This window comes from Mesocricetus auratus, unplaced genomic scaffold, assembly GCF_017639785.1.
Source record: "Mesocricetus auratus isolate SY011 unplaced genomic scaffold, BCM_Maur_2.0 Super-Scaffold_100006, whole genome shotgun sequence".
NCBI classification, from domain to species: domain Eukaryota; kingdom Metazoa; phylum Chordata; class Mammalia; order Rodentia; family Cricetidae; genus Mesocricetus; species Mesocricetus auratus.
In genome coordinates, this window is record NW_024429190.1 from 13136689 (window position 1) to 13149214 (window position 12526).

General features: G+C 41.9%; 1 protein-coding gene and 1 pseudogene across 10 annotated transcripts in view; both read left to right on the plus strand.

The window, feature by feature from the left end:
* Positions 1-12526, plus strand: part of Depdc5 (DEP domain containing 5, GATOR1 subcomplex subunit) — a 119186-nt gene that overhangs the window by 27889 nt on the left and 78771 nt on the right. For all 10 annotated transcript variants that reach the window (XM_040746870.1, XM_040746869.1, XM_040746871.1 and 7 more), the window contains exons 14-20: positions 297-371; positions 2285-2419; positions 2793-2854; positions 2978-3051; positions 9433-9502; positions 9929-9965; positions 10578-10698. In XM_040746870.1, the coding sequence (XP_040602804.1) occupies positions 297-371; positions 2285-2419; positions 2793-2854; positions 2978-3051; positions 9433-9502; positions 9929-9965; positions 10578-10698 (574 nt within the window). The remainder of the gene's footprint in view (positions 1-296; positions 372-2284; positions 2420-2792; positions 2855-2977; positions 3052-9432; positions 9503-9928; positions 9966-10577; positions 10699-12526) is intronic.
* Positions 10856-10948, plus strand: LOC121140994 (annotated as a pseudogene).

Below are 12526 nucleotides of genomic sequence, written 5' to 3' on the forward strand. Positions count from 1 at the left end.
TGGTCAGTTCCTACACTGTCCCTAACACAGTGTTGTGAGATAGAATTTCTTTCTTTCTTTCTTTTGTTGGTTTTTTTTTTTGGGGGGGGGAGGGGTCTCTAGAGGGTTTCTCTGTGTAGCCCTGACTGTCTCTGTAGACTAGGAGGCCTGAAACTCAGATATCCACACACACCTCTGCCTCCTGAGTCCTGGGAGGGATTAAAGGTGTGTGTCACCAACACCATCTGGCACCTTCCTGTTTGTTTTTTAAGAGTTCCTCTTTCATGAAATGTTTTTCCTTGTATCTTTTGCTTCAGGGGGCTTTCCTCAAGGAGACAATTCTACCTCAGCACAAGGAAACTACCTAGAGGCCATCAACTTGTCTTTTAATGGTGAGTAAGAATACACAAAGCTGACCTCTTGCTTCCCATGTGGCCATAGACAGCCCATTGCTGGTGCCCAAAGCCCCAGACCTGGAGGCCTTCTTCCCATCTACTTCAAATTAGCTCTAAGTAGTGCATTCTGATTGGATGGTGGTAGGGAGTGAGTGCTCTTTGGCTCATGGGCCTTCTGTTGGGTTATCGGCTTAGTGTTCTAGTTGGCCTCTTTCAGCACAGAGCTGGGAGGACTCCTGCCTGGCTGCTTGTTTTACTAGACTATCTTTTTATTTCTCATATCATCCCTCAGCTGATTTTAGGTACATTTTTAAATTTTAAATCTGCTTTTTAAAAGAAAACACATATACACTTGAGTGTGGAGCCTTCGGTAGGAGGATCAAAAGCATGAGGGATATGGAGAAAGTGAACTACTTAGAGAGACCCTGTCTATCAAAAACAAAAACATAGGGTCAATGAGGTGACTTAGTGAGTAAAGTTGCCTGATACCAAGTTGAGGACTTGGGTTTGTTCCCTGAGATATTAGAAGGAGAAAAATAATTCGGGCATACACACAGTGGCACTCACACACCTACACACACACACACACACACACACACACACACACACACACACACACACACAATGTAATAAAAAATTAAACAAAACCACAGCAGGTGCTGTATGCTTAGAATTCAAGTAGAGAAGGGCATACTAAGTAAAAACAAGGCACCTGCCATCAGTCCTGTTATAAGAAGAGCCAGTTACCGACTGTGGCGTGGTTTCTTCTCAGACTTGTGGAAATTTAACGTTAAAGATTCAGGCAGCCCTTTTCAGGGAATGTGGCTTAGAGAAACAAGTAGTAGGAATTCCTGGAGCCACATTCCATCCCCAGTGACCCTATCTCTGCTGTATTTGGAATTCTGCTTTCTAGTGGGAAAACTATGATAAGCCCAGCTCCAGGTAGCCATTGGCAGCGCTTGCTGGCGGTGAGAGTGCTGATGTTTTCACTTTACTGCATCACCTTCCCACGAGTCTGTATCTAGGTGCTAGGGAATTCTAGAATGCAGAATTACTGCTCCTTTTGCCATATTTAAATTTCAAGGATTTCTCATGATTAGTTCAGGAATAAAAACTAAATCTATATCTTGTAAAGCTCTTGGTCCACTTCCTTAAATATTGTTGTAAGTAGATATTTGAGGGCGACGTATGTCTGCGTGGGTTCGAACCCCACTCCTGGTACCAGATATAACGATAATCGAGGCTATATAGGAAAAAACAATATATTTATTTATCAGGGAGAGAGAGAGTCGCACATACCAGGAGTTAGAAGCGTGGCTGGCTTCCAGGAGAAAAGAGAGAGGCCCCTTTTCCTTTCACTACCTTTTATCTCTACCTTGACCCCGCCCTGTTGGGCGGGTAGCTTTGTGGGGTTCACTCCTACAAGGGCTGGTAAGAGGACTCACGGACAGAGCTGCCTGTCTGTCAGGCTGATGAGCTGATTTCAGGCCCTTGGATTCTACATGGTGGAAGGAGAGAGCAGACCCTCACAAGTCCTCTGGCTTCTCCGTGTGCGCTTTGGCACTTGAGTGTATACACAGTAAATACATAAGTATGGAGTACCACATTTGATTCTTGGAGTTTCAGTGTAGACTCATTGATGGATGATGTACGTCTATGACACAAAAATTAAGCGCGTACAGGCTGTACGGGCAACTCTTGGTCACCAGTGAGGGTGACTTACAAAGGGTAAAGTGACTGTCTTGTTTTTAAGGCATTGCTAAAGCAGCAGGGAAAGGTGTTTATGGTAAACTCAGGTCAGTCAGTGTGGTTGGAGTGTGCAGAGTGCCTTGAAAGCACAGAGCAGCTTCCCTGTGCTGCTTCCTGGGAACCAGTGACATCATCACAGGGGATTTTTGTTTTCTTTAAAGTGTTTGACAAGCACTACATCAACCGCAACTTTGACCGAACTGGGCAGATGTCTGTGGTGATCACACCTGGCGTGGGTGTTTTTGAAGTGGATCGACTACTCATGATCTTGACCAAGCAGCGTATGATTGATAATGGTAACAGTCTTTGGTTTCTACTGTCTCCCTGTGTTAACATCATCCTTTGTCCTAGAACTGTGGAGTTTTCATTGTCTTCTTAGATTATGAAGGGCTTTGCAAGGTGATCAGGGAATGTCACTAGAATTGAATAGTGAAGGTCTTCTCTTTTTATAGGTGTTTTGGGTAATCACTGTCTACCTTAAAGCACAGTAGAGGAAACAGGAAATGCATGTATTTCTTTCCTGTGTAGGGAGCAATGATGAGTTTATAAATTGCAGCACAACAAGTCAGCTTTGCCTCAGACTGTGTTCAGTAATATCATTAATGGACTGGAATACTTACCTCTGCTGTTGTCCTCCTCACCTGCCTCTCTTTGCCCTTCCCTTTTTAGGAATTGGTGTGGACTTAGTCTGTATGGGAGAGCAGCCTTTACATGCTGTGCCATTATTTAAGGTAATAGAATCTAGATTTCCTTCTGAAAGACCAGTTGAGGAATAATTAAAAACAGAAAAGTTGGAGCAGTTCGTAGCCAGCTTGCTTTTTAGCTTACCTGTGCCCTGGCTTTTCTCCTGGCAGCTGCACAACCGGAGTGTTCCGAGGGATTCTCGGCTAGGCGATGATTATAATATTCCTCACTGGATAAACCACAGGTGGGTGTCATCTCAAGTGGAAGTGAATGTTTTAAATACTTTCCTTGGTATTGGCTCTTTAAGTCTGTTGCTTTGTTTTGCTTTTTTGAGATGGTTTCTCTTTGTGGCCCAGCCTCAAACTCATGGCAGACCTGCCTCAGCCTCCTGAATGCTGGGATCATATTGTGAACCACCCAAATATGCCTTGTTTATTTACTTGTTTGTTTATTTATTTATTTTATTGGTTACTTGGCTATACTAGGAATTGTTGGGTTTTTAAAAAATTTTTTTAATATTTACTTTTACTTCTATATGTTCATATACCATATATGCACACAAATATGGGTGCTCAGAAAGGCCAGACTAAAGTGTCGGGTCATCTGGAGCTAGAGTTATAAGTGGTTGGGAGCAGCCTGTTGTGGGTGATGATGGGAACCAGACTCAAGTCCTCTTAACCATTGAACTATCTCTCCAGCCTGCACCTAGGGCTTTATGCACAGTAGGCAATTGCTCTGCACAGCTTTGTCCTAACCCTGAGGATCATTTCTTATTTTCTTTCTTTTCATTTTATTCCTGGGTAGCAAGACAGTTTTAATATTCTTAGTTTGACTCTCAAGAAACAAACAAACAAACAAAAGTACTAGTGTTCTTCTCTATATGTGTTTGATTCAATTCTCCAAGAGAGCTTGACAAGGACTGATGTGGTTGACTCCTGCACCCTCCTCTCCTGCCACCATTTCCCTTCCTTGCTATGGGTGACAGACACTCTCAGGTCTGGGCTTTTTTTTTTTCAAGCTAGAGGGCCTCTGCCTGCCATTTCCTTACAGGCGCTTTCCTTCCAGCGCCAACCCCTCTCCTCTGTGACTCCTTCCCAGTGGCTGGCAGACACTTTTTCTCTGGCGCTTTCTGTTTTTTGTGTTGTTTGTCATGGGCTGGGCTCCGTGAGGGTCAGACTGCTTGGCTTATGCCTCCAGCTCAATAGAACCTTCTATAGCGTATGTCTTAAAAATTATTAGTACACTTATTATTTATGTGTCTGTGTGCATGTGTATATGTCTGCACATGCTATGGCACACTGGTGGAGGTCAGAGGACAATCTGTAATGTTTGGTGCTCTCCTTCCTTCCATCATGTATTTCCTGGGGGTCAAACTCAGGTCATCAGGCTTGTTAGCAAGCACCTTTACCTAACACTGAGTAATCTGCTGGTCCTGGCTTCTACAGCATTTACATTGCAAATATATTACCAGAGACCAGCTTGGAAACTCATTATAAATACAGATGTTAGCCTTGTGTGTGTGTCTTTTATCTTTGTCACAAGCTGTGTTCCTATTGGTACTGTAATTGTTGATGGTGAAGAACCAGAACTGAGCAAGTCTTACTTGATTAGCCATCTCTGTAAGGGTATGTGGGCCCATTACAATCATCCTGTTCAGTGAATATCCCTTCTCAGACTCAATAAAATATCAAATGGCTGGTTTTTATAAAAAAATGTAAGCTGGGCAGTGGTGCGTCCCTTTAATCCCAGTACTCGGGAGGCAGAGATAGGCAGATCTCTGTGAGTTCAAGGCCAGCCTGGTCTATAGAGCCAACTTCCAGGAAAGCCAGGGTACACAGAGACCTGTCTCAAAAAAAAAATGAGAGAGAGAGAGAGATAGATTGTGCTTTTTTTTGAGGCAGTGTCTTGCTGTGTAGACAAGCTAGTCTCAAACTGTTGCTTGTTCTGCCTCAACAATGCTATCATTAAAGCTATAAACCATCACATCTAGCACTGATATCATACTTAAAAAAGACTTTATTTATCTGGGTCTCTTGCCTCATGTATGTGCACCACATGCTTGTCTTGCGTTCCCAGGTCCCCAGAGGTCAGAAGAAGGCATTGGGTCTCCTGAAACTGAAGTTACAGATTGTGAGCCAGCATATGGGAGCTAGGAATCACACCTGGGGTCTCTGGAAAAGTAGCCAATACTCTTAATCCCTGATCCATCTGTCCAGCCCCTGTTTTGGTCTTTAGCTTTGAGGGGGAAAAATGTAGAAAGCAGAAAAAGATTGATTGAGTATAGAAGCACTGGGAAGAGACAAAGCGTCCTGAGGTGAGATCAGAATTTAAATAGAGGACCAAGGATGTACTAGTGTTAGTCCAGGTGTGTCCCTGCTCACCACTGACCATCATCGTCTGGGTTTTAGTCTCATCCTGGAAGGTGGTCTGACAGATTGTTAGAACTGTTTGAAATCTCTTTTCAGGAGACAAGTTCCACACTGGTTGGCAGCCTTTCCTTCTCCATCATCAGGAAATGTAAAAGTAGCTGTAGAATTCTTAGAAATACATGAATTCCAATTAAAGTTCTTCAGTTCTTCTCAAATTTTACTTTATAGTAACTTAGAAGATTGCCAAATTACCGCTTTATTTTTTCATCCTACATTGGTTTCCATTATGATGTATGATAGGACCTTATGTGAAGGACTTTTAAATCTGAGAATTTGGAAGGACTGAGACCTGTTTCTCACAATTCATTGTGAGCCTTGCAAAAAAAAGAACCCTGAAACCCCAATGAAAATTGTGATATTAGATTGGTTGTGTCCCTGAAAAATAGCAATTTCACAATTCAACTTAATAGAAATCAATTTTTCTGTCTCACATTACTTTATAACTCATTTCTGTGGAATGTTTGCATGTGTGTTTGTATGAGTGCATGTCTGTCATTTTGAACACATTAATAATAGCCTTAGAATACCCAAAATATGTCAGTGTTTCATTAAGAAAAAGAAATTAAAAAGCACTTCCATTTGGTGTAATTTAATTGATATTGAGCCCAGATTTGAATTCTCTATTTTTCTCTTAGTCTGTTGTATCAGCCTTAATCTCTGCCTGCCTGAATATCATCTTGTGAATCTCCTTGTGTGTGTCTCTTTGTGTCCCTAACAAAGGACTTTTCTTGCTCTTTCATTGAATAGCACAGAACACATCACATGGGGAAGGAATGAGTGGTACTTTACAGAAATCTTTAACAGAATTTTATAAGGGATTATGTCACTGAGCCCCACTGACACAGATAACAAGCAGTCAAAAGCTATCAAGCAATGTCTGTATGTTGTCTTCAGCATTTATGGTGGATATTCATTTGTTTTGTATTTGCTGTTTCCAGCATTTATTAATATAACACATATATACATGTGCATTATTTATGGGTCGCGGCAAGGAAGAGTGCATAATTTATAGTGTAGCTTATAAAGGTTGATTACATACATGGGAAATAACAAGGCAAGTAAGTTTGTTTGACCCATTGTGTGCTCTCTCTCCCTCTTGTACTCTCTCCTCCTCCCCCTCCCTCCTCTTCTTTCCCTCTCCCCCTCCCTCCCTGACTGACCTAAAACTTCCTCTGAGATTAAAGACATACACCACCATGCCCCTGATACATTGTTCTCTTAAAGTCAATTATAAATGTCTTCAAGGTGAACTGTTAACTGTGGTTGAGAGATCCAGCAGAAGTTCCAGTCTTTTAGAATATAAGAGATATTGCTGTGTGCCCTAGGCTGGCCTAAAACTATAGCACTCCTGCCTCAGCCTTCCAAGTGCTAGAATAATGGACATCTGCCTCCACGTCAGGGTTTCACTCATATCCTTTACTCCTGATGTCTGGGAAGAAAATAGCAACTTCTACTTAGTTCTGTCCTTTATACCACTGGGGGAAGCCAAATCCCAGGGGTTGTCTGTACTCCAGATCCAATGGCAGGTACAGGTGATACTCTTGTTTTCTTACGTATTTAGTGTACCATAAAGCTGTTCCCATGGCCTGTCACTTATCTGCAGGTCCTGCTGTTTTTATTCTTTTGTTTTTGCTACGCAGGGTTTCATTTTATAGCTCTGGCTGACCTAGAACTCACTAAGACTAGACTGGCCTTGAATTCACAAAGATCCACATTCTCTGTGATGAAAAGGGTGTCCCACCACATCTGGCTTTGTTTTTATTTTTATTTTTGTTTATAGTTAGTTTAAACTTACATTATTGTAAGTTTATGACTGAGAAAAGAGAATAAGAGAATACAAAAGGGTTCCTGAAGCATGGAAAGGTGGCACAGTTTTTGTGTGTTCACTCAGCACTTGGCTGGTCTCCAGCTAACATGGGTTTATGACGTGAAGGTATTAAGATTATTTTTAGAGGGGTGGGATTTAATGGTTTCTGCTATCTTTTCTTGAGTACTAACTTTTGTCCCCTTTTTTTAAAAAAACATTTTTTGTTTTGTTTAACTAAGTCCAGATCAGTGAGTGAATATTAAGAACTTCTTGTGGCTCTAACATTACACTAAACATCAGGATGTAAGTATTTGATACAGCAGGGCAGTGGTGGCGCAGGCCTTGAATCCCAGCCAGCACTCGGGAGGCAGAGGCAGGCGGATCTCTGTGAGAGAGAGAAAGTACTCTGATATAAAGAGATTTGTCCCTGAAATAGAACACTCTGATCTGTTAGCAGTTAGGACTAGTGCAGGCTAAACAGTGAGCATGCGGTGTATGAGGAGAAAAGGCCAGAGCAATAGTAGAAGTTGTTGTGCCCAAGTTGCAAAGTCTCAGAGACCACTAGGAAGACCCACCAAATTGCAAAAGCAAGGTTTAATGATTGTTCATCCAATCATGACAGGGACCCCTTCTGGCAAGCTGACACAGCAGCCTCCAGAGGGAGTGAAGTTCCCTGTCTACTGCTAGGTTTTATGGACAAAAGTTACAGGATTACATCAGTAGGTATGGGTTGGTTTCTGATTGGTTGACATTTGGGAACAATCAGGAGAATTTCTCAAAGTCATATTTTGGCATGAAATACCTGTGTACCAATTATTTTCATTGGTCAGTGCTGAAAGGGAACATTCTGTGATTTCTATGGCATTGTCTTGTTACTTGCAGGTGGCCTGTTGTACATAGATACCAGCAGTTTTCAGAAATATATACTGGAGACTACAGGGGAGGTTTTGGTCCCCCTGGAATTTCTTTTGTGGCCAAACAGTTCCCAGGAACCAAGCATCTAGGTTGGGTGAGGGGTTCTGGAGTTTCCTTGTGTCAGAGGCCTATGTGTCTTTTCTGTAGCCTATCATGGCTACTAAAGCAGGGGGCTGAGTGAGGGTCTGGTCCCTTTATTTCTAAATTATTAGAAGTGAAGCCTTTGAGTTTAGTTTACCCCTTTCAGAAATCTTGCTAATATTGAAGTTGGAATTTAAATTTTGTCACGTCTGCTGCGCGGCCTGTGTCCGAGAACGTGCGGAGGGTGTCAGGGATTGACAACACAGAGACTTGTTCAACGATGTAAAGAAAACTTTAAACAGGCTCCAAAAAGGTTCAAGAAAACCCCCTAAGAAAAGCTCCCACCAGAGAAGCTTCTGCTCTCTCCTCTATCCTGGCTGGTTCTGCTCTGACCCCAGAGGTGGATGTGTGTGGGTTTTTGAAGGTGCGGTTAGTCTTTGGACAAGGTCGAGGTCAGGGCGGTTTCCATGGGAAGGCCTTTTCCAGGAACTTATTGTATCGTTTTTAGTAAACATGTTTTTACTAAACATTGTCTTACAGCTGCCTACTCCCAGGCAGAAGGGGAAGTGGGTCTCTGCTCAAGGTCTGGTGTTCCCACAAAATTTTACTATTATTATATTATTAATACTATTACCATTGTTATTTGAGAAAAGTCTCACTGTGTATCCTAGGCTGGCTGAGAACTTGCTATTTAGATGGGCTGACATCTTAATTCATAGAGGTCCACTTGCCTCTGCCTCCAGACTGCTATTATGAAAAGCATTTACAACTGTGCTTGGCTTTATAATAATAAATTACTTTTATGTATGTGTGTATGTGGTGTGTGGTGTGTGTGTGTGTGCGTGTGCAGGGGTGTGTGGAGATCAGAGAACAGCTTTTGAAAATTCATTTTCTCCTTCTATCAGAGGTTGCTGAAGATCACAGTGTCAGGTTTTCACAGTGCTTTTACCAGCTGAGCCATCTCACTAGCTAGAATTGGGAAGATCTGTGAACCTAAAACAAAGCCAGGCACAGGCAAGCTGATCTTACTTGGGACTGCAGTTTTAAGGTTTACATTAAAGAAGCTGGGCATAGTCGAGCACACCTTTAATTCTAGCACTTAGAATTAGGTAGGCAGATATGAGTTTGTGGACAGCCAGGGCTACACTGAGAAGCCCTGTCTTTTTTTTTTTTTTTTTTTTTTTGCGGGAGTGGAGGGTAGGGGGTGGGGGAGCTTTTCAAGACAGGGTTTTTCTGTATTGTTTTGGAGTCTGTCCTGAAACTCGCTCTGTAGACCGGGCTGGCCTCGAACTCACAGAGATCCTCCTGCCTCTGCCTCCCAAGTGCAACACCAAAATGTACATAAAAATAAAAAAAATAAGCTATAGATTAATGACTTTTTTTTTTTTAACAGTTTCTACACATCCAAAAGCCAGCTCTTTTGTAACAGTTTTACTCCACGGATAAAACTGGCAGGAAAGAAGGTATGTTTTCCCAGTTTGAACAATTTTCGAGCTACACACAACTGTTTGTTTATTCTGATCTTGAAGTACTGTTATCTCCCTTCTTCCCTGTCTAGGGTCATAAATAAGGTTTAAACATTTTTATGTTGAAACTTTATGGAGAAGCTGGGACTGTAGCTTTACTAAATATGTACAAGGTCCCAGGTTCAATCCCCAGCAGGAAGGAAATGGCGTCCATGCCCCACCTGGATAAGGTTGTGAGAATAAGATACAAGGGGGAAACTAAATGATTTAGCAGCGCTTGACACTGTGATAGGCAGGTATCAAATGTTCACACCCATTTTTCACAAGTTACCTGATAGCTGGGCCATCTATCAGGTAACATAGCATACTGTGTTAAGTTTGGTTCTATCAGAGGAGTGATAAAATATTTATTTAATTTTTCAGCCTGCTTCTGAGAAAACCAAAAATGGCCGTGATACATGTGAGTATTTTTGAGATGTTTTTTCATCACTTTTAAAAATAATCAGCTAATTTTGGCAACAAAATAATGGGAAGTGTCATAAGAAGGTTCACATAAAGGTCAATACACCTACATTCCTTGTTGGCTGCAGTGAGTGGGTCCAGTGAGGAATAGTAAAGCACAGAGGATATTCAGCTCAGGTGGCATTTCAGACAGGGCTGCGTGGACTTCAGCGCTGAACACTGCCTTTCTTTACCTGCTATACTTTTTTGTTTGCTTTGGTTTTTTGAAACATGTCTTATGTGTATAACAGCCCTAGCTGTTCTGGAACTCACTTTGTAGACCAGGATGGCCTCAAACTCACAGAGGTTCACCTGCCTCTGTTTCCTGAATGCTGGGATTAAAGGCATTCGCCACCATGCCAAGCTACTGCTATCCTATTTTAATGACATTTATATCATTCAGTCTTAACCTGATGGCTGGGTTATTAGTCCATCTTTTCCCTGGTAGATAATCACCTGTGCCTTGCAGATTTTGATGGCCTCCTATAGTTCATCTCTATAGGCATCCAATAGATATTTCTATAGGTATCTGTTAGGAATGTGTTTTAATTGTATTATTTGTGTTTTACAGCTCTTGGGACTCCAAAGGAATCTGAGAACACCCTTCCCATCCAAGTAGATTATGATGCCTATGATGCTCAAGTTTTCAGGCTGCCTGGTCCATCCCGGGCTCAGCGCCTCGCCACATGCAGGTTTTCTGTCAGATTACTTTGAGGGTTCATGACTTAGGGGTCAGTCATGTGGCACAGGTCTGTACCCTAGCATTCTATAGGCAAATATATAGTAAGCCTCAAATATATAGTAAGGCTGTATTTCAGAGAAAATAGATTGGTTAAGAAAACCTGAGAGGTGCTTGCTTTGGCAGCACATAAACTAAATTGGAACAATACAGAGAAGATTAGCATAGCCTCTGTGCAAATTCATTAAGTCTTCCATATTTTTTATATGTTTATATTAAAGCAAAAAGAAAACCTGAGGGACCTTTATGAAAGCAACCTTAAAAATGTTTAAATTGGGGCTGCAGGGATTGCTCAGTGCTTAAGAGCACTTGTTACTCTTTCAGAGAACCCAGGTTCGGTTCCTAGCATCTAGAACTCCAGAATTCTGGGAGCTCCAAAGCTTTCTTCTGACCTTCATGGACACCAGGCAAACATGTGCACCTACACATATGCAGGCAGAATATTTACATACATTAAAAATCATTTAAATTGCTTTGTGTTAAGAGAAGCTTTTTCTTTGCTAGCCGCTTTGGTGCCCCCCCCGCCAGTTGCCTGGGCTCTGCCGCATTGTAGTCCCCAAATAACACACAAGACGCTGTATTAATTATGAAGCTTTTGGCCTTGCTTGTTTCTTACTGGCTAGCTCAGACTTAAGTAATTACCCCATAATTGTTAATCTAAGTATTTCTCTTACCGGAGAATAGTTCCGGGCTTCCTACCCCATGGCGGTTACATCTCGAACTCTCCTGTGTTTCTCCTTCCCAGAATCCTCCTGGACTCCTAGTCCCACCTATCTAGATTCCTATTGGCTCAACAGTACTTTATTGACATAAGACTTCCGCAACAGCTTTGTTTTGTTTTTTTCAGACAGGGTTTCTCTGTGGCTTTGGAGGCTGTCCTGGAACTAGTTCTTGTAGACCAGGTTGGTCTCGAACTCACAGAGATCTGCCTGCTTCTGCCTCCCGAGTGCTGGGATTAAAGGCGTGGGCTGCCACCGCCCAGCAAAAAATCATTTAAAAATTTTTAAAGGAATTTTAAATTAAAATTAGCCTCAGGAAAGCTATGTTATAGAGATCATTGGGAATTCTATTTGCAGACTCTTGAGTCTGTTTTGTCGTGAAGTATTGTCTCAAGGTACATATTTTAGCCAGGAAATGAAATTCACAAAGCACAGGCTCTTCCTCAGCCAGCACTAATATTGATCCTTTAAATTTGTTTTTCTACAAACAGAGGTTTTCTTTCTTTAACTCCCACTCTTTAAATTTGTTCTGTGTCATTTTGGCCAATTAACAGTTTCTAATTGTGATATATTTAACAACCTGTTCATTTTTGGATCTTGTGTAGTTTTCTTAAGATGCACTTGGAGCAGGCCAGATGGTGGTGGCACACACCTTTAATCCAGCACTCAGGAGGCAGAGGCAGAGGCAGAGGCAGGTGGATCTTTGTGAGTTAGAGGCCAGCCTGGTTCCAGGACAGCCAAGGCTACACAGAGAAATCTTGTCAAAACCCCCCCCCCAAAAAAAAGGCAGTCACATACACACAACCACATACAGAAACACACATGTACTCATAATTAAAAACTAAATAGCCAATGTGGTGGCACACACCTTTAACCCCAGCATTGAGCTACTCCAAGTTATATATTTTTAAAATTTTAAAACATTTTTGAAAGTTTGTATGTGTATGAATGTGTTACCTGCATGCATGCCTATATATCAGGTATGTGTCTGTGCTCAGGAACCCAGAAGGTATCAGATCCCTTAGGACTGGTGTTATAGACAGTTATGAGCCAGCATGTGGA